The sequence below is a fragment of the Podarcis erhardii genome (assembly GCF_964252035.2).
Source record: "Podarcis erhardii genome assembly, chromosome: 16".
Lineage (NCBI taxonomy): Eukaryota > Metazoa > Chordata > Lepidosauria > Squamata > Lacertidae > Podarcis > Podarcis erhardii.
The window spans coordinates 27767686-27788214 of NC_138514.1; the positions used below are offsets into that span (position 1 = coordinate 27767686).

The 20529-nt window shown below is 46.5% G+C and overlaps 2 protein-coding genes and 1 long non-coding RNA gene across 4 annotated transcripts in view; 1 reads left to right on the forward strand and 2 right to left on the reverse strand.

Moving 5' to 3' along the window:
- The window catches only part of CAMKK1 (calcium/calmodulin dependent protein kinase kinase 1), a 79826-nt gene extending 75432 nt beyond the window's left edge, over positions 1 to 4394 (forward strand). For both annotated transcript variants that reach the window (XM_081843533.1, XM_081843534.1), the window contains exon 16: positions 3915 to 4394. In XM_081843533.1, coding sequence (XP_081699659.1) covers positions 3915 to 3987 — 73 coding nt within the window. In that variant the 3' untranslated portion in view covers positions 3988 to 4394. The remainder of the gene's footprint in view (positions 1 to 3914) is intronic.
- A 111-nt stretch (positions 4395 to 4505) lies between these two features.
- On the reverse strand, positions 4506 to 6131 carry LOC309331444. The gene is made up of 2 exons (XR_014151842.1): positions 5245 to 6131; positions 4506 to 5206 (listed from the first exon to the last, which is right to left on the reverse strand). It is a non-coding gene; the product is annotated as an uncharacterized lncRNA (long non-coding RNA).
- A 5352-nt stretch (positions 6132 to 11483) lies between these two features.
- Positions 11484 to 17384, reverse strand: C1QBP (complement C1q binding protein). Its single transcript, XM_081843624.1, has 6 exons — positions 17092 to 17384; positions 14968 to 15118; positions 14651 to 14735; positions 14240 to 14335; positions 12467 to 12589; positions 11484 to 12004 (listed from the first exon to the last, which is right to left on the reverse strand). The coding sequence occupies exons 1-6, from the start codon at positions 17351 to 17353 to the stop codon at positions 11855 to 11857; spliced, it is 867 nt and encodes a 288-aa protein (XP_081699750.1). The 5' UTR covers positions 17354 to 17384; the 3' UTR covers positions 11484 to 11854.
- Positions 17385 to 20529: the final 3145 nt, after the last annotated feature.

Below are 20529 nucleotides of genomic sequence, written 5' to 3' on the forward strand. Positions count from 1 at the left end.
ACCAATTAGTCCCGGGGTTATCCTCATTACCAAGAGGGCCTTTACAGGCCTACCGGGATATTCACACCGTGTACACAGAGTGCTTTAAATGCATTTTGCTGGTTTTGCCTAAATTGACTGTCATCACAATCCTTTGCAGGTTTACTCAAGAGAAAGCTCCATGGTATTCAGTAGCTTGCTTCCAGGTGTAGGATTCACCCATTGAGCTCAAAGTAATTTAGGTCCTGGAACCCAGGGATAAGTCTTTCTGAGTCCGTGTGCACTGCAGGGTGCAGAACCTCTGGCCTTCCAGATGGTGGCGCTGTAGTTGTCAGCCAGCAAAACCTGGAGGGCGGCAGGCTCTCTGTCCATGGTGGAGTGGCTAACCTTCCAGGTGTTGGGTTTGCAACTCCCATCCTTCCTCTCCATGGACCCCGTTGGCTGATGGGAATTCAGATGGGAGTCCAGAATGTGTTGGGGAGAAAGGCTGTTCTTAGCCAGGGGTTCCGAGCACCAGAAAACCCCATCAAATCATCATGGGCTGTGTGACAAAAGTCCTTGTCTTCCATCCCTCCATATGCTTCCTTTGAACAACTTCCAAATCCTCCATAAATATATCCTCTCCTTGCCTTTTTCCTCACTCTCACCCCACCCATCCCTGTTGATTTTCAAAAAGTATTATTTCTGCATGTATATTTTTTTACTTTCTGTCTCAATTCATGCAATCTCATTGCTGCGTTTCCCCCCCGTTTCCTTTGTCTTCGTGGTTTGTCTCCAGGCATGGTTTCCGCTTAAGCCCATCTGTCTATTTGCACCCAGCTTTAAGGTAACTCGGTGTCTTGCGCTGTGACCTTTTCTCCCGTCTTGTAATTTGGTGGTGCCTGTGTGTGTTATTAGAGAGAATCTCTTTCACTGTTCCTAGAAGAGTGGGTATGTTCCACTGTGTCACGCTCAACGTTCAGTCATGAATACAGCTTGCCCCCTTTCTCCTCCTCCCTCTTCCCCCTTCTTCCATATTTTCTCTTTCTATGTTTTCCCCCCCCCTTCCTTTATTTTTAAAAACTTCTATTGATGCAGCCTCTGCGTTGTGGGCAACTCAAGGTTAACAAGAGAGCTGTGGACCAAAACAAGTCCTGGAAATACAGCCCGAGGCAAATGGAACACTAAGCTGGAGTTTCCCAAACAGAGAGAACTATATTTGCAGACTGATGCCTCAGGAGAGGTGGAGGGCTGTAGCTCAGTGGGTGGGGCACCTACTTCTCACACAAAAGGTCCCGGGTTCAATCCCCAATGACATCTCTAGGTAGGGCTGGGAGAGACATTGCCAATCAGTGCAGGCAGTAATGAGCTATATGGACCAATGACATATAAGTTTCCTGTGTAGTGCTGAAGAAAAACTTCTCCCGCATTTTTCTTCAACAATCCTTCAATTTAATGAGAATAAGAAGAGAGGAGGGGAGAGGAAATTTTGATGATGTTCTTGTGGGTGGGGTGCAGGGTTTTGGGTCCTTCCACTGCTTTTGAGGTGTTTGGGAAGAGTTATTTTCTTCCATTCTACAAGCTAATGGTGGTCTGCACTCAGCAGCCTCCCCGGGTGCCCACACTTCGATCAAAATGCAAGGGAAGGCATCATGTGATTAACTCATCCCTCTTTGGCGCCTTTTTAGGACCAGAAGGGGCAGGCGGTCAGGGAAAGTTCTGAAGGAACATCTCCTGGAAAGAAAGTCACAAACACACACAAACCCTTAGGCACCTCAGAATCAATAAGGTCGGCTCAGAACCCCATGCTGCCCCACTCCAATGCTAAGGAAATTCAAATTAAATGCCAGAGCACTCCAAACATTGCAGAGCCTTCATCCTGGCATGCCTAAGTTTCCCCTCAGCGACTCTGGAGGGAAGAGACTTAAAGAGCCTCCACCATGAATACAAGTCTTCCAAGAATCTCCTTCACCAGCCTAAAATTTGGTTTCCTCAGAGGTTGAGTGGTCGAAAAACGGATTCTGTCATCATTGGATCCATGCACTTTTCAAAATTCTACCAGGAGTCAGCCTTACTAGCATCATCTAAAACAGGCTTCCTCAGCCTCGGCCCTCCAGATGTTTTTGGCCTACAACTCCCGTGATCCCTAGCTAGCAGGACCAGTGGTCAGGGATGATGGGAACTGTAGTCTCAAAACATCCTGAGGGCCGAGGTTGAGGAAGCCTGATCTAAAAACATAAGGAAAGCCTGCTGAATCAGGCCAGTGGCAGCATCCTGCCCTCACAGTGGCCACCCAGGCAAGCAGGAACCGAGCGCAAGAGCCCTCTCCCCTTCCTGTGGTTTCTAGCAACTGGTACAGTGGTACCTCGGGTTACATACACTTCAGGTTACAGATGCTTCAGGTTACAGACTCCGCTAACCCAGAAATAGTACCTCGGGTTAAGAACTTTGCTTCAGGATGAGAACAGAAATCATGCCCCGGCGGCGCAGCGGCAGCAGGAGGCCCCATTAGCTAAAGTGGTGCATCAGGTTAAGAACAGTTTCAGGTTAAGAATGGACCTCCAGAACGAGTTAAGTACTTAACCCGAGGTACCACTGTATTCAGAAGCATTACTGCCTCTAACTATGGAGGCAGAAGATAGCCATTGTGGCTGGAAGACTCCCCTTGCAAAAACAAATGAGCTGCTGCTATACAGGAGAGAGGATTTGTTGCCTTTCTGGATGGCTCTGCAAATCGGAAGCTGCTAGAAGTTACCGGAACCTGTGTCATTACCAGTTAATTGGAGCAGCGTTTGGCTCTCCCAGGCAGCATTTCTCATTAATTCAGGCAATTAGCTGTACTGTATCACCTGGGAAACACTGTCATTGGGGAGAGAGAACTGATCCCTTTCAGGAAATGGATTTTTTCTTTTTTTTAAAAAAAAAAGATCGCCTTATGTGGCTCTGGGGAGAAGGTGGAGGTGGAGAGCTTGGCAAAACAGCTTGGAGACTAAAGTCTTGTGTCCTGAGCCTAATGACAGCATCAGGGAAGGACTCTGGGGCAGATTTCCAGAGACTCACATTCAGGAAAATGAACAGGGAACGCACACCCCTTCCCAAATGAAGCAGGAGTGGCTTACCACATTTCAAAGAAAATAAAGTAATGCTTTGCTAAAGAGTTTGGAGGTATGTAAGATGAATGTTGTGCCAAAAGCCTATTCTGCATCTCCACCGCCCTGCCCACCATTCCCCCTCAATTAACAAGAAAAGAATCAGCGCTTGGAAGTTATCAAAAGGGAAATAAAATGTTCATGAAATTCTAACAAGCGTTTTTGTTCTGCTTGCCTCCCTTTTGAACCGGGCAGGGGGGTCTCTTAGACTGTTCTTTCTTCCATTCTACAAACTAACTCACCAGTGGTCTGTATGCTACAACTGTCCTGCATGCCCACATTGCCATCACAGGAAGTGCAGGCACCCAGGGAGGCTGCAAGGAGCTGGACAAATCTTTCCCAGAAAGGAAAATGCATAATGTCAAGGTTAGAAAAATGGCAGTGTCTTTTGCAGAGGAATAAAATATTTGAGAAACTGGAGAGCAGATTTCAGTTTAGCAGTACATAAGACCGTGAAGTCCAGAATCTAAAATTACCTAACTGTAGTCACCCCCTGTGCTTCCAGCTTACATACCACCAGTGATAAAACACCTTCCCAAAGTGGAGAAGTGAGTGAGTGAGTAGACCATTGGTCCATCTAGCTTAATAGTGTTTGTACTGACTGGCAGTGGCTTTCCAGGGCTTTCAGCAGGAGATTTTCTCCTAGCCCTACCTGAAGATGGAAACTCAACCTGGGACCATTTTTCTCTGCAAAACAGATGCTCTGTGAATGAGCTACGGCTGTCTCCAATAGGGACTACCACACACAGCTTGCTTTCTTCTGTAATGGGTGGGGTTTTATAACGTGTATCTTTTGAACTTGCGCAGAAAGCAAGGGAGCCGAGAAGGGTTGAAGGATCCTGACCTGCCCGACGTATCTGAAGATGAGGCCACATCCTGAAGCCCCCAGCATGTCACACACCGATCACTTAACTGCTGCTACCGTGACCATCGTATCCAGTGGTGTCGTCCTGCACGCCATGCTGTTTTCATCAACCAAAGTTTGTGACTTGAAAAGAGAGAGAGAGAGAGATCCCTGCTTTGCAGGCAGTTGGACTCGAAGTCCCTTTGGGTCCCTTCCAACTCTACAATCCTATGATTCTATCATATCGAAGAGATAAAATGGTGGGAGTCCCATCTGGTGGGACAAGAAATGGCCCATGGAAGAGCTGGTTCTCTGGCAACTGGCTGCCCACATCTGTTTACGTTGTAAGACATTTTGATGTTGTATACTGGACCATGTGCCTCATATCTTCCAGTTGTGCTTCATGTTGTGATATATGTAGTCAGCGACGTACGGCAATTCGACCGATGAATGTGCACCAAATGTTCTTTGCTAGAGAATGCTTGGTTCAGAACCACCCATGTACATCCCGGCTCCCGGCATTTATTTATTTTTTGTTTCGGAATTTCTCAGCCAGGTTGCCTGCTCAAGCCCAATGTTTTCTGTTACGCAACCTGCTATAATGGAACAGGTGTGTTCTAAGCTGCCTCCATTAAGCAGCCTTTTTACCTTTCGGAATTTAATTGGCCCAACCTACTCCCAATATAAAGTAGACCTTGACACCAGGTGAATCACAAAGCTTCAGATCAGTTTTTCCCCAAACCAAACTATGCCTTTACTTACAAGTTTCGAGTCAAGCAGTTTTTGAAAAAATGCTTTAAAAATAAACTAATTAGTTTTGCGCTTTGAGTACATACCCACAAAAGCAAATATAAATAGAGATAAACCACATCCAGTTAGACCTATTCTAGACTATCCCTAGCCCAGCAAATACTCATCAGTACAGTGGTTTCTAGTCTTCTCAGTTCAACTTCTCAAGACAGGATCCATTGCAGGTTTTCATCCTGGCCCTGTGCTTCAGGATTCTGCTGTTTTCTTCAATAGAGTTCTTATTTCAGTTCTTTCTTAGTTCCTACCTCTGTGTTTCAGCTTTTTTCTCATAATTTCTTCAGCTCTGATCTCTTTTTTAAGCCTAATTTCTTTATCAACTTTACTTATGTACAAAACTTCCCCTCGCAACCTTTTAGGCAATCAGAAGGGGAATAGAGTCCTGGTTAAGTTTCTGTTTTTCCCTAATTGCCAGGCTGAACCATTGACCCTCTTGTGCAAAAAAACCCTTCTGCTTTGTATTTTAAACTTTCCTGTGTAAAACACCTTCCTGAGAGCTTTTGACCACCCTGTGCAAAAGAGCATATCTCAGCGAACCCTGTGCTTTAAACAGGTGCCTTTTTGTTTAAAGAATGCATCAGAAACACTCCCATCTATGCCCACATCCATCATGCTTCAGCTGGTTCTGTAGGAAGCAGGTGGATCAAAGTCAGAAAATTGGAAGATGTCCATTTACCTTCATCCATAGCCCTTGGGCTTTGGTGGTAGAGCTTGTAAGAGCTTGTCATCTTGTGGACTTTCATAAGAGTCTGGAATTGATTCTGTAGATTCCCTGCAGTGGGATTGGTTGGAATCAGCCCCCTGTGCAATCTACAAAGCCTGGGGTTGGCTAGCATCAAGAAATGTTGATCATGCAGATCAGGGAGGGAGAGTAGTTAGTGGCCTGAAGATTGCCAATCAATCTTGGATGCACAATCAGCACAAAGTAAAGCATCCCTAGGATGAAAAGACCATGGCAAAATCTCTTGGAGTCTGTCTGAAGTTCCTGCAAGCACATGCATAATGAGGAATGAAGCTCTGTGCCTGTATGATAATCAGAACAGTGGCTTGTCTATATCCTACAGCAGGCATAGGCAAACTCGGCCCTCCAGATGTTTTGGGACTACAACTCCCATGACCCTAGCTAACAGGACCAGCGGTCAGGGATGATGGGAATTGTAGTCCCTAAACATCTGGAGGGCTGAGTTTGCCTATGCCTGTCCTACAGCGACCAGAAGCATCTTGCTGTAGGAAGGAAGGAAGAGATTAAAGGAGGCAGGTTGCTTGCAAAATAATTTCAATTTGACTTTGCTCAAGGATAATCTTCTCCAAGTCACTGAGTCAAACCTGATTCCTTCCTTCCTTCTGAAGCCACTCAAGCCTGTACCTATTAAAGTTTTTTTGGGTTTTTTTAAAGGGTGGAAGGTGCAAGAAATGGGTCAGCCATTAATAGCACCCCTGGATACCCTAGAACTTGAATCCTTTTATTCCGTTTTTTGTGGGGGGGGGGGAGTAATGATAGCAGGAGCAGTAATCAGACTCACAAAAAGACGGTGCACAAAAATCAGCAAAAGGAAAACCAGTGGCTTTACTAGCAGAAGATCGGAAGTTCATCTGTGCTTCAACTAGTGAGAGAGGAGACATTCAATTCAATTCAGTTCAGTTCAATTCAATCTGCACTTGAAATGAGAACCTACTTAATCTACACTGTAGCAATATGTCTTATATATAACTGGACCTTGGAGCTTTTTTAAAACAACAAGAAGTGGTTTATAAATTTTCTAAGCTGTCACCCCTCCTTGCTCTTCTGGTCAACCCCACCAAACCTCCACCCCTTTTCCATCCCCTTCCGCCCACGCCAACCAATTCCAAGGCAAATGTATCAAAATCTCATTCTACAAAGCAATATGCAAACCAAAAACTCAGGCATCTCTCAAAATTCACACATCTCTGAATTTTGCAAGGCAGTTCTCCCGCTAACTCATGTGGTCAAAAATGCACATGGCTAGGTGCAAAGTGTGCCTAGGGATGCATATATTAGCGAGAGAACTACATACAGAAATGCACTGAGAAAAATTGCTTTGCAAGATGTGTATGTTGGGAGAAATTGGGACCGAAATGCTCAAGGATTTTCTAACCCTCAGGAAGTTTCTGTTGAAATCTGCTTCCCTGTTTCTCCCTGTTTCGTTCTAGTCCCATCTTTTCCGCCCCCATCTTTCACGTTTGTTGGGAATTGTGGAATGACCGCCCTTTTCTTTCTGTAAGACTGGCGTTCAAATTTATCATTCCCAACATTCAGTGCTGTATTCCATCTCTCTGGGAATTATAGCCAGCTGTTCTTCACCCTCCCCAAATTGGCTTCAGCAAATCCTGTCGTTTTCCAGACTTGCAGCAGTCAGTCAGTCATCCATTCCTGATATTTCCTCACCAAACCATCCATTGCTACCTCGCGAATTACTGCTAATCCTGTTCAAGTAGTTATTAATTTGATGTCTGTAAAGTGTGCTTTATAACCGTAAGTGGGCCAATAGGCAATATAATTCCTCTTGCATGGCTGGTGGGCTTGAAACTCAACAGGATATTAGATCATATTGAGCATGGATACAGTGTCAGCACTCCATGTATACAATAGTCCTGTATGATGGGCTTGTTTGATTGCCCCAGTGTTACAGTTTGGTTCCAAAGCTGGCATTTGGCGGCTTGGCTGAGAGTTCCCAGCTGGGATGAAACTTAGTAATAATAATAATAATAATTTTATTATTGGTTCCCCACTCTTATGACTGGGTTGCCCCAGCCACTCTGGGCAGCTTCCAACATGTCTAAAAACGTAAGAAAACATCAAAGCTTTAAAAACTTCCCTATACAAGGTTGCCTTCAGATGTCTTCTAAAAGAGTTACTTATCTCCTTGGCATCTGATGGAAGGGCATTCCACAGGGAGGGTGCCACCACCGAGAAGGCCCTCTGCCTGGTTCCCTGTACCAGGGACTTGGAACCAAGGATGGTGCTGGCTTCTAGCTTCTGCTCTTGCCGGTGACCATAGATTAATGCAGATTTGTCCCAGTCGCTGAAGCATTGGAGTGGGCTTGGATGTTCCTGCAAATAGGGCCAGGGAGCTCCTGCCAGCCTAGCAGTTTGAAAGCACACCCAAAAAAGTGCAAGTAGATAAAATAGGTACCACTCCGGCGGGAAGGTAAACGGCATTTCCGTGCGCTGCTCTGGTTTCAGTGTTCTGTTGCGCCAGAAGCGGCTTAGTCATGCTGGCCACATGACCTGGAAAACTGCAGACAAATGTCGGCTCCCTCGGCCTGTAAAGCAAGATGAACCCCGCAACCCCCGAGTCATCTGCGACCGGACTTAACTGTCAGGGGTCCTTTACCTTTACCTTTTAAGACCTTTTGAGGCTCTAAGCACTGAAAACATTGTGGTGCCCTCCACCCCCTCAAAAAAAAAAACCCTTGTAATTAAAAATTAAAACTGTACTAAAGTTTTTAATGACGCGGAGCCTACATGTATGCATGCCTAAATTAAGATAGCGACATTCTGGATTTTCTGATTGCAAAGGTCTCAAGCAGCTCATCTAAGTTAGACATTGCAGAGGTAGGTAAGATAAGTCAAGCCTCTCATGAAATGTTGTTCCCTGAGGGTTTTTGCAGAGCAGTAATTGCCAGTTAGAAAAATGATTGCTGCTTCAATGCTTTTTTCTTTTCTTTTTAAATGTCAAATTATTATTAATTCAATTTATATGACGTCCTTTATCAAAAGATCCCAGGGCGGTATACAACATTAAAAACACATTGCAGAACATCTATGATAAAATCATAATGAAAAGAGTACTGACAAACAGCCTAATCATAAAATATCATCATGATAACAGTCCTCTCCCCCACACTTTCACAAGCCATAGATTATTTAATAGCCATAGGCCCGGCTAAAGAGGAATGTTTTTGCCTGGCACCTAAAGGCATGTAGTGATGGTGCCAGGCAAGCCCCTTTGGGGGGAGCATTCCATGATCAGGGAGCTACAACAAAAAAGGCCCCGTTCTATGGGGTGGGGGACATAGAAAAGGGACTCTGATGACGAGTGCAGGGTCCGGGTCGGTTCATACGGGTTCAAATTCTCCCCCCTCCCTAATTCTTTTTCCCCCTTTTTTCTTTTTGTACTGGTGTCCTAAGCACTTGCTGTGATTTCTGCATTGTAGCGGCTTGGCCTAGATGACCCTTGACCCCCCCAACTCTACCATTCTATGCTTCTGTTGGGTAAACTAGCACTGTCTGCAAATGGCATTCCTGCCATGTGTGCAGTTATCCTTTGGCAGTGAACAGAATAACCCCCTACTTGTCCATATCTCTGAGGCTCAGGAGCGACTTCAGCTTTTTAGGATATGCATGCCATCACACACTGCTGTCACCGTTACAGAAAATCTGCTATGATCACATCCCTTATTCCAAACGGGTGTACGCTTCTCAGCTAGTTACATTCTTGATGTTGTCATGTGCCTTATTTAAGACTCTGTAATAAAGACACACGCCCACACCCCAAAATATGATGTCGAGAACATATAGAGGATAGCATTTAAATCCACGCTGCCACATCTCTTACTTTCCCTGCTTTGTACCCAAGCCACCGGCCCGTTGTCTGTCGACGTGTATGTGTCTGTTGTGAAAACCAACCTGTATTTCTCCCTAGGTGTGTGCATGTCTATGTGTACATGCACAAACCCCAAAACTGAAAGCATGAGTCGTACACAGCGATGGCATTCGAGACCATTGCTGCACTGTAAATATGTACCATGAATATAGAGAGAGCCTATTTAGGGTGGGGTGGGGTGGCGGGTTGCATGCTTTTGTACTGTACTCTGGAAAATGGAAAGTCAGGGGGTGGAAATTCCAATAAAAGTCCTTGGAATAAACCAATTGTCTGATGAAGTGATTGAAATGGAAGCCCATGTAGATTCCTTTGGGCATTTCATCAGGGAGTGGCGCACTTTTAAACCTGTAGAGCTTGAGACTCTTAGGGTCGTAGGTTCTAGCCCCGTGTTGGAGAAGATTCCTGCATTGGACCGGATGACCTTTGGGGTCCCTCGCCACTCCCAATTCTATATCACACTTGCCTTATGTGTTCTGGCCTCTTTTTTTTTTTGTAGAAAATCAAGACAGTTGTAGTGAGAGATTTAAGGCTGCAATCTCATGGAGGGCATCCCAGGGACCATAGGATACTCAGAATCCCCTTCCCGATGCTGCAGATCTGATGTCTGCTCCCTGTGGCCATGGAAACATCCCTAGCCCTACCAAGGTTGCCGCTTTGATGTTGGTAGCTACAAAGAGAAGTCTCTGGGGTGGATTAGAAATGTGCCAGGGTGGGCCTGGAAAACCACTGGGATGAAAAAGAGCCAAAGATCTCCGGGTCTCCTGACATACCCCAAACAGAGGAGACTTGGGCCTAAATCTTTCCCTCCTGTTATTTGCAATGGGAAGCAAAGCTATTTTTTAAAAAGCAATTTAAAAGGTTGGAAACAGAGGGACATACCTGTTCAGCTTTTACCACACTCCCCATAGGCTCTCAGCCTGAAATACCCTTTTCTCCCACTCACTTTGAAATAGGATGTGCCAAGTTACGAGGCGCTCAGAAGCTTGCTTCTATGCAACTTGGCCTGTAAAAAGGGTATTATTTAAAAACACTTTCAGAATTCCCTTGGTGCCCTCTGCTGGCCTAAATATTCAATAGTTTTGTTTATGCATTGGACGGACTCCAACCACATTTGTTTTGTTTTGCTCCGAGGTGTAGCAGTTTAGGGTTGTGGAAGGTCAAAAGACCCGTTACTATTTCTGCGGCAGGGACTGTGTGTGTCTCCAGCATCCTAGAACCAGCCAAGGGTTGACGCTTCTTGGCCACAAAAAAGAAATCTTTCAACTCTTTGTACTGATTGGAGCCAATCAGAGTGAAAGGAGTCAGTCCCCTGAGGATAGGCTCCTAGGGTCACTCTGCAGAAGGGGCACAGGAAGAACATCAAGGTATTGTTCTGCATGATTCAAAGCTAAGCATTTAGGAACCCTGAAAACACAAGGCGCCCCAGTTTCAAGAATGTGCAAGCTTTGCTGCGCACAATGGAACTTCAGCAGAAACACAATTTAGGTCACTAAGATTATATTGGAGCACTCCAAATCATTTGCCCATGTCTGTGTACGGAAAGTAGATCCAGCTGAAAGGCAACATGTGGAGATCGGTTTTCATCATTGCAGTGTATTCCTAAGTAGCATTGTTTAAGAGGATTGTATAATCTTAGAAGGGGGTATAGCTGTGAAGATGTAACTAACTATCATGACAGGATCCTGCACTTCTGACTCTGCCGCTTACAATAATGTGAATACTCACAACCTGCCCTTCACCAAACCGTTTCAGGCTGGAGTAAAACAAGAAATCAATATAACAAGTTAAAAGAACATGTAACATGAGACCAGAGTTAAAACCACAGATGTAACTAAGCAGAAATGCACCGTTGATTTTGTGTTGTGCAGTTTAAAGCTTGGTATGTCAACTCACAGTGTTGAAGCATGCCTTTATAATCCCACGAAGCTAACGAAGGCGTTACTAACTAGAGTAACTAGAGCACACCTGGCTGGAACTCATAGAGGGGCTGGTTGTTAGCAGTGGCACAGCCATCCTGTGTACATGTGCACACACACACAGCTTGTCCATCTAAGGTGAGGTCTGGGTGAAAAAGCAACGAACAAGTCAACAACACTGTTCAATCTACACAGACAAAAGCCTTCAACTGGTTTTATTTTGAGATCATTTTCTTTTCCTTCTTCAACTGTTCCAGAAACCCCAACCACACTTCCAAGGGCGAGAGGAGGCTACAGGGTTTTACAAAAACTTCGAAGCGGATCTGCATGACGCCGGTCAGGTCGTGAACAAGACCGCTGCAGGGTTCTGAAACAGTGACATCTTCTGCTTCCAAGGATGCATGTTTAACACACACCCCGTGTGAAGCTCCCATTTCTCACTCTCATTCCACAGCGTTTGGAAACAAAGTCCAGCCTTCAGTGGGAAGAAAAAAGCAATGGAAATTGAGGACCCCCCCCCCCGAATATACAAGCCCTGACACTCTTCTCAGCCTACTGGCATTTGACAAAGAGTTTAAGGTCTTCGAGGAATCGAATGTATTCCCGGTGCTCCAGCGCTGTGCTGAGGTCAACAAGCTCATCTGCAAATGTGTTGTCTACCCCTCGGTCAGCCAAGAAGTCCATCAGGTGGTCATACAGAGCCTAGGAATATAATGGGATTTAGGAAGAGAGTGAGTGAGTGTGAGTGTCACAAAATCGCAATAGCTGTTACACTCCTTTCTGCTAGGTAAACCTGGGTTTGCCACAAACATGTACTTGGGAGCTCTGTGTAGCTCCCAACCAAGTGCACCTGTGTGATTCAGGAACTTTTCACATTTTTCTGGAAAATCCACATGATTCAGTGTTGAGCTCTTGCACAGGACATAATGCATCTTTCTAACACGATACCCAAGAGGCGTCAAGGAAGACATGTGGATGTCCTTTCATAAATGCACACAAGGGTCCTTTGCAGTGCACCAAACTTCCTTACACACTCGTATTAGCAGGTTTGATAGGCAAGCTTGCAGCCAGACTAATCTGTGTTTCCGTAAAACCGAAAATACAGTCGTGCAAAATAAGAGCACCACCCAAGCGCATGTACCCTAGTTATACAGCTGCTCCTACCCAATCGAGAGAGTCCGTGTTGAGGGTGTAATTATTGTCTCTCCATTCTGAGTCTCCGGTGGGCTGGAAGCTGACCTCTCGGATAGAGAAGATGTCGCTGTCTTCTTCTTCGCCAGGAGCAACCTGATTCGTTTTTTAAAGGGGGTGGTTAGAAACAACCCAGTTGGCAGAAATGAAAAATAAAGTGGTGGGTGGCTTTAAGATAGTTCTGTATTAAGCTTTTTTGGGGGGGGGGGGTATGCTGGTAGATGCAGAGCAGCTAAACAAGGTCCAATTGTGGGATGCTAAGCCACCCCCCCCCCAAGAAAACCCTTCCCTCCAACCTGTGGGCCTGGCAGAAGCACTCTCACTGCTCCCCCAAAGTGCATGACATAGGGCTTCCCTTCCATGCCGTATGACAGTTCTCCCCACGGACCTGATCCAGATTTCACTGAGACTCCTACCCCCCAATAGCTGGGGGTTTTTCCTATTCATTTATTTAATAAAATTTATACGCCACTTCGATTGTAAAAAAAACAACCTCAAAGCAGTTCACAAAAAAGATAAAACAATAAAATTATCAGTAAGAAAAATGGAACAATAATTTGAGGCTTTCCAAATGTTAAGGTAGCAATAGACCAAAAGCAGATTAAAACTGGGGTCAACTTTCTAAACATCTCCCTAAACAAAAATGCCTTTTAAAAACCTCTTTTAAAATGTGAGAGTTATTGGGTTGCTGCTGATTATGCTGATTGGGTTTGGTTTTGATTATGTATTTTGTGGTTTTATATTTTGATTTTATTCTGTGAACCACCCTGAGACCTGTGGGTATAGGGCAGTATATACAATCAATCAGTCAATCAGTCAGTCAGTCAGTCAGTCAGTCAGTCAGTCATGTTTTTATCAGGCACCAGAAAGAGCACAGTGAAGACGCCTGCCTGATGTCAATAGGCAGGGAGTTCCAAAGTGCGGGTGCTGACACATTACGAGATGGATTTCTTACAAATGCAGAACAGGTATTGTGTGGTACCCGAGGCAGGCTTCCCATCCCTGTAGTAAATACATTTTCTCAGCCTGGGGCCTTCCAGATGTTCTGGACCCCAACTTGGATCCACCTGAGCCAGCATGGCCAATGGTGAGGGATGATGTAGAGTTGGGATATAGAAAACATCTGGATGGCAGGCAGGCTGATGAAGAAAGCTGGTTTACTGTACTGTAGGGGTAGAGAAGCTTCTTCCAGAGTAAGGGCCACATTCCCTTCTGGGCAATCTTCTGAGGGCCACATGGCATGGTGGGTGGGGCCAGGAGCGAATGTGGGCGGAGCAACACATGTAAATATTAATTTTTTCAGGTAGGTTAGTTTATAAACTCACACACCACTTTCTATCCTCCCTCCAGGCTAGCAAGAGGTGGGATCAGAGTTCAAGGAGCCAGTGTGGTGTACTGGTTAGCGTCTCAGACTAGAACCTGGGAGACCAGGGTTCAAATCCCCACTCGGCCATGAAGCTCATTGGGTGACCTTGGGCCCGTGGCTCTCAGCCTAACCTCCCTCACAGGGTTGTTGTGAGGTTTAAATGAGGAGGGGTGAACCATGTACACCCACTTGAGCTCCTTGCGAGAAAAAGATGGGATATAAATGCAATAAATAATAATATTCCAGCCAGGCCTAAAACACCTGAGGGGGACATGCAGCAGGGGCCAGGGAATAGCATGGCCTTGGGAAAGGCCCCCAAGGGCCAGAAAAGGGGGCAGGGCCACATGGCCCCACACTTTCATTTCGAAAACAACACCCACCTCATCCTCAGGATAGTGGCAATCCAGCACAAGCGTCTGCTTGGTGTCGTCTTTAGTGACTTCTACAACGAAGTTTGGGGTCGATGTGAGTTCAGGCTAGAGAAGAGAAACAAACACCTGTGTGGGCCTCTGAAGTAACAGTGGCCAAAGGATGCTCTGCTAGCAACAGCAAGAAGGGAGGTCATGGCTGCTGCTACTCTGGACACGACCCACCCAATAGTGGGATAGGAGAGCTGGGAAAAAAATTCACACCTGGCGACCAACGCGGCCCTTTGGTTTCAGATAGAAAATGGGCAAACGCCCGGGGCACGTATTTTCACAGCTCTCTAGCATCTATGGTGGCTCATTTACCAGAGACGATTTAGAGTTAACTCTGGTGCCTCCCTTAGAGAAGGATTCTTCCTCGTTTACCTCTTGCTCATCTGGCTTCTGCCCTTCCTGAGCCTCGTCGAAGCTCGGCGGGATGCTGTTGTTAATGTTGAACGAAACGGTGACCCTGCAAGACAGTGGACCCGCAATCAGCAAGCAGAGATCAAGACAGAGCAGCCTAGTGTTCTACTCCACAGGCTGGGAAGCTTTGGGCCTCCAGTTGCTGCTGAACTACAACTCCCATCAGCCCCAGCAAGTGTGGCCAAGGATGATGGGACTTGCAGCTCAGCTTCTGGGTTATTCCACCCCACCCCAGCTGTCCTTTTTAGGCCCTCTGTGAAAATTCCTTGCACGCTTACGTTTCACCAGCTACCTTCCGCACTAGCTTGGCCTCTGTGCCGTGCACGTCCAGCTCCCACCCTCCGGACATCTTGGGGAGGGACTTGTGCTTCTGGATTTTCTTCTCTTCTTTGATTTCATCCGTGAGGAACTCTGCAAAAGCTTTGTCACCTGCAGGTTGGGGGGTGGAAAATAACAGGTTTTCTTCCCTCTCTGACACCACAAACCAAAAACTCGTGATTGATACACAAAGCATCACTCTCAAGCCATTAAGAAAGGAATTTGCAGTGCTGTTGAATAATTTTGGCAGCGTCACCGGGTCTGCGCTCCAAGGAGCTTGAAGTACAGTCATACCTTGGGTTGAATATGCTTCATGTTGAGCACATTCAAGTTGCGCTCTGCAGCAACCTGGAAGTAACGGAGCGTGTTACTTCCGGGTTTCACCGCTCGCGCATGCACTCAAAATGACGTCACGCGCATGTGCAGAAGCGGTGAAAAGCGACACACGCATATGCAGACGTGCCTTCGCTAGTTACGTTTGCTTCTGGATGCAAACGGGGCTCTGGAATGGATCCCGTTCGTATCCAGAGGTACCACTGTATAACATTTTGACAGTGGGCATGAATAATGGCAAATGCTGGTCCATGTCCTAAAACTGTTAAGGAGTGATTTGGAAGAAATGTTATTATCATTATTAAATGCTGTCACCATCATCACCAACATCATTATTATTTCTGGCACATCCAATAAGTAAATACTTTTAAGCTGACTTTATATGCACACATTATTTGAATCTTTGAGTTTAAGTGATTTTTTTTATTCCAAATAACTAGCAGCAGCTAATACAAGTACAGTGGTGCCTCGCAAGACGAAATTAATTCGTTCCGCGAGTTGTTTCGTCTTGCGATTTTTTCGTCTTGCAGAGCGCGGATTCCCTGGGTATTAACGGTTGTAAGAAAAAGGAAACAAACTCACAAGACGTTTTCGTCTTGCGAAGCAAGCCCATAGGGAAAATCGTCTTGCAAAGCAACTCAAAAAACAAAAAACCCTTTCGTCTTGCGCTTTTTTTGTCTTACGAGGCATTCGTCTTGCGAGGTACCACTGTACCCCACAGCACTTATTATGCAAACCAAAACTTCAGAGCTAAAAAACTTTACTGTTTTTGTACAACCCTACAAACCTGCTAAGCATTTACTCAAATCCCCATTTTCAACTCGACTTATTTCCATGAATATTGGGTTGCATCCAACACAATCAGAGTAATCTCACTGAAATCAAAGGCCGTGACTAATAGTGGGTCTACTCTGAGGAAGCCAGACATGGGATCCATCTAAGCCATGGCTGTAGGCGCTTTTCAGAACTATTACTAGAGATACAATGAGGCCCAAGTCCTCTGCATGTTTACCTGGGAGTAAGTCCCCCTGGACTAAATGAGTCTTACCTTTTGAGTAAGCATTTATGGAACTGAACTGCCAGATTTTCTTTTGGAGTGAGGAAACACGTGCTCCTTCCCTTCCTGCCTGACCCTGTTCAGGCCTCTGCCCTCAAACATCTTCCCAGCTCCTAATCCTTTTATCAAATCAGGTAATTTAAACACTTGCAGAGAGCCAATGGTTAGTGTCGGATTGGGAAGACCCCAGGGCTCGGCCATGCAGCTCAAGGGTGTGACCTTGGGGCCAGTCACTGCCTCTCAGTCTAACCTATCTCCTTGGGGAGTTGTGGGGAATAAATGCGGAGGGAGAAAACCACAGACCTTGAGCTCCGGGAAGAAAAAATGTGGGATGGAAATTCAGTAACTGCTCAATCCCGCTTGCGGGGGGGGGGGGGGAGAGAGAATGAGGATGAACCCATACCCGTTATTATTACTATTTTTTTCAAAGCCTGCCTGCTCTTGAATGGCAGGCACACGTTTACTCGCGAGCAGCCCGATGCCGAGGGGGATTCTTCGCGAGCAAGCCCGCCTTGGCTCGCAGCCCAACCCCCAAGCACTTTTCCCAGGACTAAAGCTCGCTAGGAGGAGGATCGCGGCCGTCTTTTTCCTCGGACGCGATCCCCAGCGGGGCTTCCTCGCGAGTAAGCGCCGCCCGGAGCCCTGCGTTCCTTGCGAGCGACCTTCTTCCCCCTTCCCTCCGCGCGTCGCTCACCATCGGTGTGGAGGCCGCCGCAGGCGCAGGAGACGGAAGGCGAGCCCGGCCGGAGGAGGAGGCGGCTGGGGCCTTGGCCGGCGCCGCGCAGCACCCACAGCGAGCGGGTGAAGGGCCGGGAGACGGCGGGGGCGAAGGCGAAGGCCGGGCCGGGAGGCGCCGCCGAGCTGGGCTGCAAGGGCAGCAGCGGCCGGGGCTGGATCGGGCGGCGCGCCACGGCGGAGAGGGCGGCGGCGGAGCGCAGGGCGCGCGCGAGCAGCATGGTGGCTGGAGATCGAGGGAGGCGGACGCACGTGGGGAGAGGCGGGCCGGAAGGGAAGGCAGGGCCAGGAGGGGGAAATCCTGACCCGCCTCTTTCCCTCCCGCCTGCTCTGCTGCTTCGAGGCGCCGCGGCGCGCAAGGCAACGTCGCCAAGTGAGCTCTCCAAAGCGCGCGGGCCTCTCTGAGCGGTGAGCGCTTTGCGCATTGAAAAATGAGAGCGGAGGGCCTTCTCGCCAGTGCCAGATACCCAGAGAAGCAGGGAAGGCACTGTCTTAAGGGCCTTGCAATAACGGCTCAAAATAATATAGATTTGATCTCGAAATCAGGGCCGCATTTAGGTTTGATGAGGCCCTAAGCTACTGAATGGAGCCCTTTATGTGTCCAGCTGTCCTTTGTCAACAACAAATTGTCGCTATTTTTTGTGTTGAATATATGCTATATGGTAATTTATGGACCTAATAGGTATCTAAAGCCATTTGCACATAACAAAACATGTATTTTATCAAAGTAATTGTTGAACTGGAATTCACTTAAGAAGTAGTATATTAATAGTGAAAGACAATTGAGAAGAAGTATATGGGGGGGGCAAGAGTGGGGCCCTAAGCTATAGCTTGTTTAGCTTATACGTAAATCTGACACTGCTCGAAATAAAATTACAATCAAGGATTAGGAAATGATTTGTGAGATTTCAATTGCCTAGGGGCCTCTATAGGGCACTGCCCCCAGCGCAGCATCCTGCTCTTGCAGTGGCCAGCCAGATAGATAGATGCCTGTGGGAAACTGCGAGCAGAACCTTCTCCCTTCCTGTGCTTTCCAGCAACTAGCACACAGAAGCTTTGCTGCCTCCAAATGCAGAGGTAGAGGATGGCCATCATGGCAGGCTAGTAGCCATTGGCAGCCTTGTCCTCCATGAAGTTGCCCAGCCTTATTTTACAGCCACCTGAGTTGGTGGTCATCGCTGCCTCCTGTAGGAGGGAGTTCCATAGTTTACGCACTGTGTGAGGAAGTCTTTGCTGTTACCTGTCCTGAATCTTCATTGACAGTGACCTGGGAAAGGAGTGACAAACTTTCCTCTATCCACTTTCTCTATGCCATGCAGCTTTATAAACTTCTATCATGTCACCGGTCTTGCCTTTTCTCTAAAGTCCCAAGCATTGCTACCTTTCCTTGTGGGGAGTCACTTCATCCCTTCATAATTTTGGTTGCCCTTTTCTTAACCTTTTCCAACTCTCCAATGGCCTTTTCGAGTCGAGGTGACCAGAACCGTACCTAGTATTCCAAATGTGGTCCTCACACTATAGATTTGTGTAAAAAGTGGTAGGTTTCAGTTCCTTTCCTAACAGCGCTCAGCATGAAATTTGTTTCACAGCTGCCACACACCTCCAAGGTATTGTCTGGTCAGTCACCATCAATTCAGAACCCGTGAGCATAAATGCGAAGCTAGGATTTTTTTGCCTTGACATGCATCACTTTACATTTGTTTGATGTTTGCCCTGAACAGTAATTGTGGGTCTTTAAGGACAGTTATTTTATGCATTCGTTGACTTTGGGAATTGCTTTGAGTGATGATGTGGTTTTAGTTGCTTTTCTCTTCTTCACTGTTTGAGGCAGAGCGATTCATAAATGCAATCAACATATCATATGATGCAAATACGAGTGACAAAAAAGCAATGCAAACAACCACACACAAAAACAACTTCCAGGGCAAAAACCAGTATTTAAAACTACTAAACCCCAGGATTCATTGCATTGTGGGGGTTGTTAGCCCACATCAATCATACTCTCACTTAAATAGAAAGGCTGACAACCACCACTTGGCTACTTCTTTAGAGAGGTCTTTTTAAACTTGTGGAGTTATAAGTCGGGTCTCGCAAGACCTCCTGCAAAAGGTGGCATCTATTCTGCCAACAGCTCTTATTATCCCCGGATACCTGGAAGTGTGTCCGCAGAGTTTGCTTGTGCACAGAATTGTACTGAAAATTGTGATCACTGGAGCTTTCAAGGCAGATTCCCATGGAACTGCAACCAAAGTTGACAGTGCTCACTATCAATGGCATTCTCTCCCCTCTAGCCTCAGAGATGATGAACTGATTACTTTGCTGGCACATACCAACTTCTGAGGCTCCCCTCTATGGAGTCTAGTAGCTACCAGGTTGCTGGTAGGAGGTCTGCTACTAAGGATTGAATCCTGGACTTTCTACATGTCCCACTCTGGTCCAGCCAATCACTTCTACGGATGTAGCTCATAATCAAGGCATGAAGTCAGCAGCCCTCCTGGTCTTTCTGCCTAGCTAGCACCTTGTCTTTAGAAGTGGATTTTCCATAAAGGATAAGAGTTATTGATACACCCCACTTTGGGGGATTCGTCTAAGCCAGCTTTGTCAACAAGCTGGCAAACATTACTAGCCTACATATAATGAGCCTTCTAAGTGGTTAGTGCCCTACATTTCCATGTTGACCACAGAAGTGGTGGCAGAGCAAGTCCCCTTATCTGCAACCAACATGAATTCAGGTGATTTATTTTTTAAAAACTGCTTTTTTGCCAAGAAAGCTGGTGGAGAAGGAATGGGGGAATCGGCCTCTTTTCTACCAGATGCTCACTTGCATTCATGGGATTTCTTGTCCCTGATGGTGACTAGGCTAGTCATTAACAGGATGACTGGTCTCACCTTTTGTACAGGGGAGCGCTGCTGAAATAAATTGGGAAAGAACAGTTTTCTCTCTTTGTCAGCTATCTAGTGGCTTTTTGGCAGGTCTCCAGCCTTCCACCAGAGGGACATCTTCTTTCTCCATTACGCAGTTCAGGTGTTTTCCCCCAGAGGGAGTCAACCTACTGGCAAAACAGACTGTGTTGGTATCTCCCTTGTTCTCACAATAAGAGTGTGCCCTGTAACTCTTAACATGTGTGTTGCGGCTGTCAACAACACAAGCAAGATGTGGAGTTTCAAGATGGTGCACTTCCTAGTCCTTATGACAACCACGGGATTATCTCCTCTGATTGGCAAGTGGTTGGGGGCTGATGTGAGTTGTAGTCCAAAACTGCTGGAGGTTCACCAGCATGGCAAAAATTGCTATCAGTCAAGGGTTAGGGGCTTTTAGTTCAGAGGGTGATGCTGCCAGTTTTGAGTAGCTGTTATCTTTCTCCTCCCTGAAATTAAGCACAGAACAACTAGTGCT

What these genes read in the sequence shown, in the direction of transcription:
- C1QBP (XM_081843624.1), bottom strand. Translation starts at nt 17,353, where the DNA reads ATGCTGCTCGCGCGCGCCCTGCGCTCCGCCGCCGCCCTCTCCGCCGTG. An exon ending in CGGAAGGTAGCTGGTGAAAC is followed by an intron (nt 14,736 to 14,967) that starts GTAAGCGTGCAA and finishes ACTGTCTTGCAG; the next exon opens with GGTCACCGTTTCGTTCAACA. An exon ending in GCCACTATCCTGAGGATGAG is followed by an intron (nt 12,590 to 14,239) that starts GTGGGTGTTGTT and finishes AAAACGAATCAG; the next exon opens with GTTGCTCCTGGCGAAGAAGA.